Below are 1,114 nucleotides of genomic sequence, written 5' to 3' on the forward strand. Positions count from 1 at the left end.
TTAGTGCACACTGGCCACATTTTTTTCGATTATTCAGCAGGACTGATAAAGTAGCTCCCTGGAAGAGGTTCAGGGCGCGCACACGCCCCTTGGTTTGTGTTGAGTAATACACGAACTATCTACGCCGCGAAGTGCCTGACACTGTTGTTGCTCAAGACTCCACGCTGCCAGAAAATGGCTAACGAAGCGGCGGGAGAACGGCGGCGCAGCGGACGTTGGTGCGGTTGGACGTGCCTGACCTCCCAGCCCACGCAAGGGGTCGCGCCGCCCAGGTGGCCGCGGCCGGCTCCGCGGAGCGCGCCGGGCGCCGTCCCCCGAGCCAGTGCGCACGCGCGCCCGTCATCCGGGTGCTGGCTGCGGCTGCAGGTTGCGCTGGGGTGGCGGACAGGGGGCGGGGCCAGCGGCTCATTGTGCGCAGCGCTGCGCGGCGCCGCCGGCCGCCGAGGCCTGGGTCGAAGTTGGCGCTGCTGCCGCCGCCCTGCAGCCCACTCGCTGCCTCGGCAGGGCGCTGCTCTTCTAAAATGGCTGCCGCTACCGGTGCTGTGGCAGCCTCGGCCGCCTCGGGTCAGACGGAAGGTAAAAAGATCACTGATCTGCGGGTCATCGATCTCAAGTCCGAGCTGAAGCGGCGGAACTTAGACATCACCGGAGTGAAGACTGTGCTCGTTTCCCGACTCAAGCAGGTGAGGCCCGGGGAGGTCCGGGAAGGGGAGCTTAGGCCGCACCTCGGAGCCCCCACTTCCGCCGCAGCCCCTGGCCGCCCGCAGCCGCCGGGGCCCGCGGGGCTACGCGGTGGAGAGGCCCCGGGCGGCGCCCGCGCGCGCGAGGAGAGTGAGGACCCTCCCGCGGCGCCCCCGCCCCCGCGAGCCTGGCTGGGCCTGCGAGGGGCCCGCGAGCCGCCCGGGACCGGCCGTCGCAGCCGAGCGCGCCCCTGCCTCCCCCGGGACGTCCCCGCCAGGCTGCGAGGGCTGCCGACCGCCGGCGCGGCCTCCCAAGGGCGATCGTGGAGACCCGGGAGGCGCTCGGTCCCCTGTCTTTAGCGGTGGTGAGCGCGTGCATTTCTTGGCCTCGGAGGGACTGGTTACTTTGGTGACTTCTGCGAAGTTACCGTTTA

At 69.7% G+C, this 1,114-nt stretch overlaps 1 protein-coding gene across 10 annotated transcripts in view; it reads left to right on the forward strand.

Moving 5' to 3' along the window:
• Positions 1 to 385: 385 nt before the first annotated feature.
• SLTM (SAFB like transcription modulator) overlaps positions 386 to 1,114 on the forward strand; it is a 44,448-nt gene continuing 43,719 nt past the window's right edge. For 5 of the 10 annotated variants that reach the window (XM_040620586.1, XM_040620580.1, XM_040620582.1 and 2 more), the window contains exon 1: positions 388 to 683. In XM_040620586.1, the coding sequence (XP_040476520.1) occupies positions 522 to 683 (162 nt within the window). In that variant the 5' untranslated portion in view covers positions 388 to 521. Of the gene's footprint in view, positions 684 to 1,114 lie in introns of all 10 variants that reach the window. The other 5 variants (XM_040620579.1, XM_040620581.1, XM_040620588.1 and 2 more) reach the window with 2 other exon arrangements.

This window comes from Ursus maritimus, unplaced genomic scaffold, assembly GCF_017311325.1.
Source record: "Ursus maritimus isolate PB19 unplaced genomic scaffold, ASM1731132v1 scaffold_35, whole genome shotgun sequence".
NCBI classification, from domain to species: domain Eukaryota; kingdom Metazoa; phylum Chordata; class Mammalia; order Carnivora; family Ursidae; genus Ursus; species Ursus maritimus.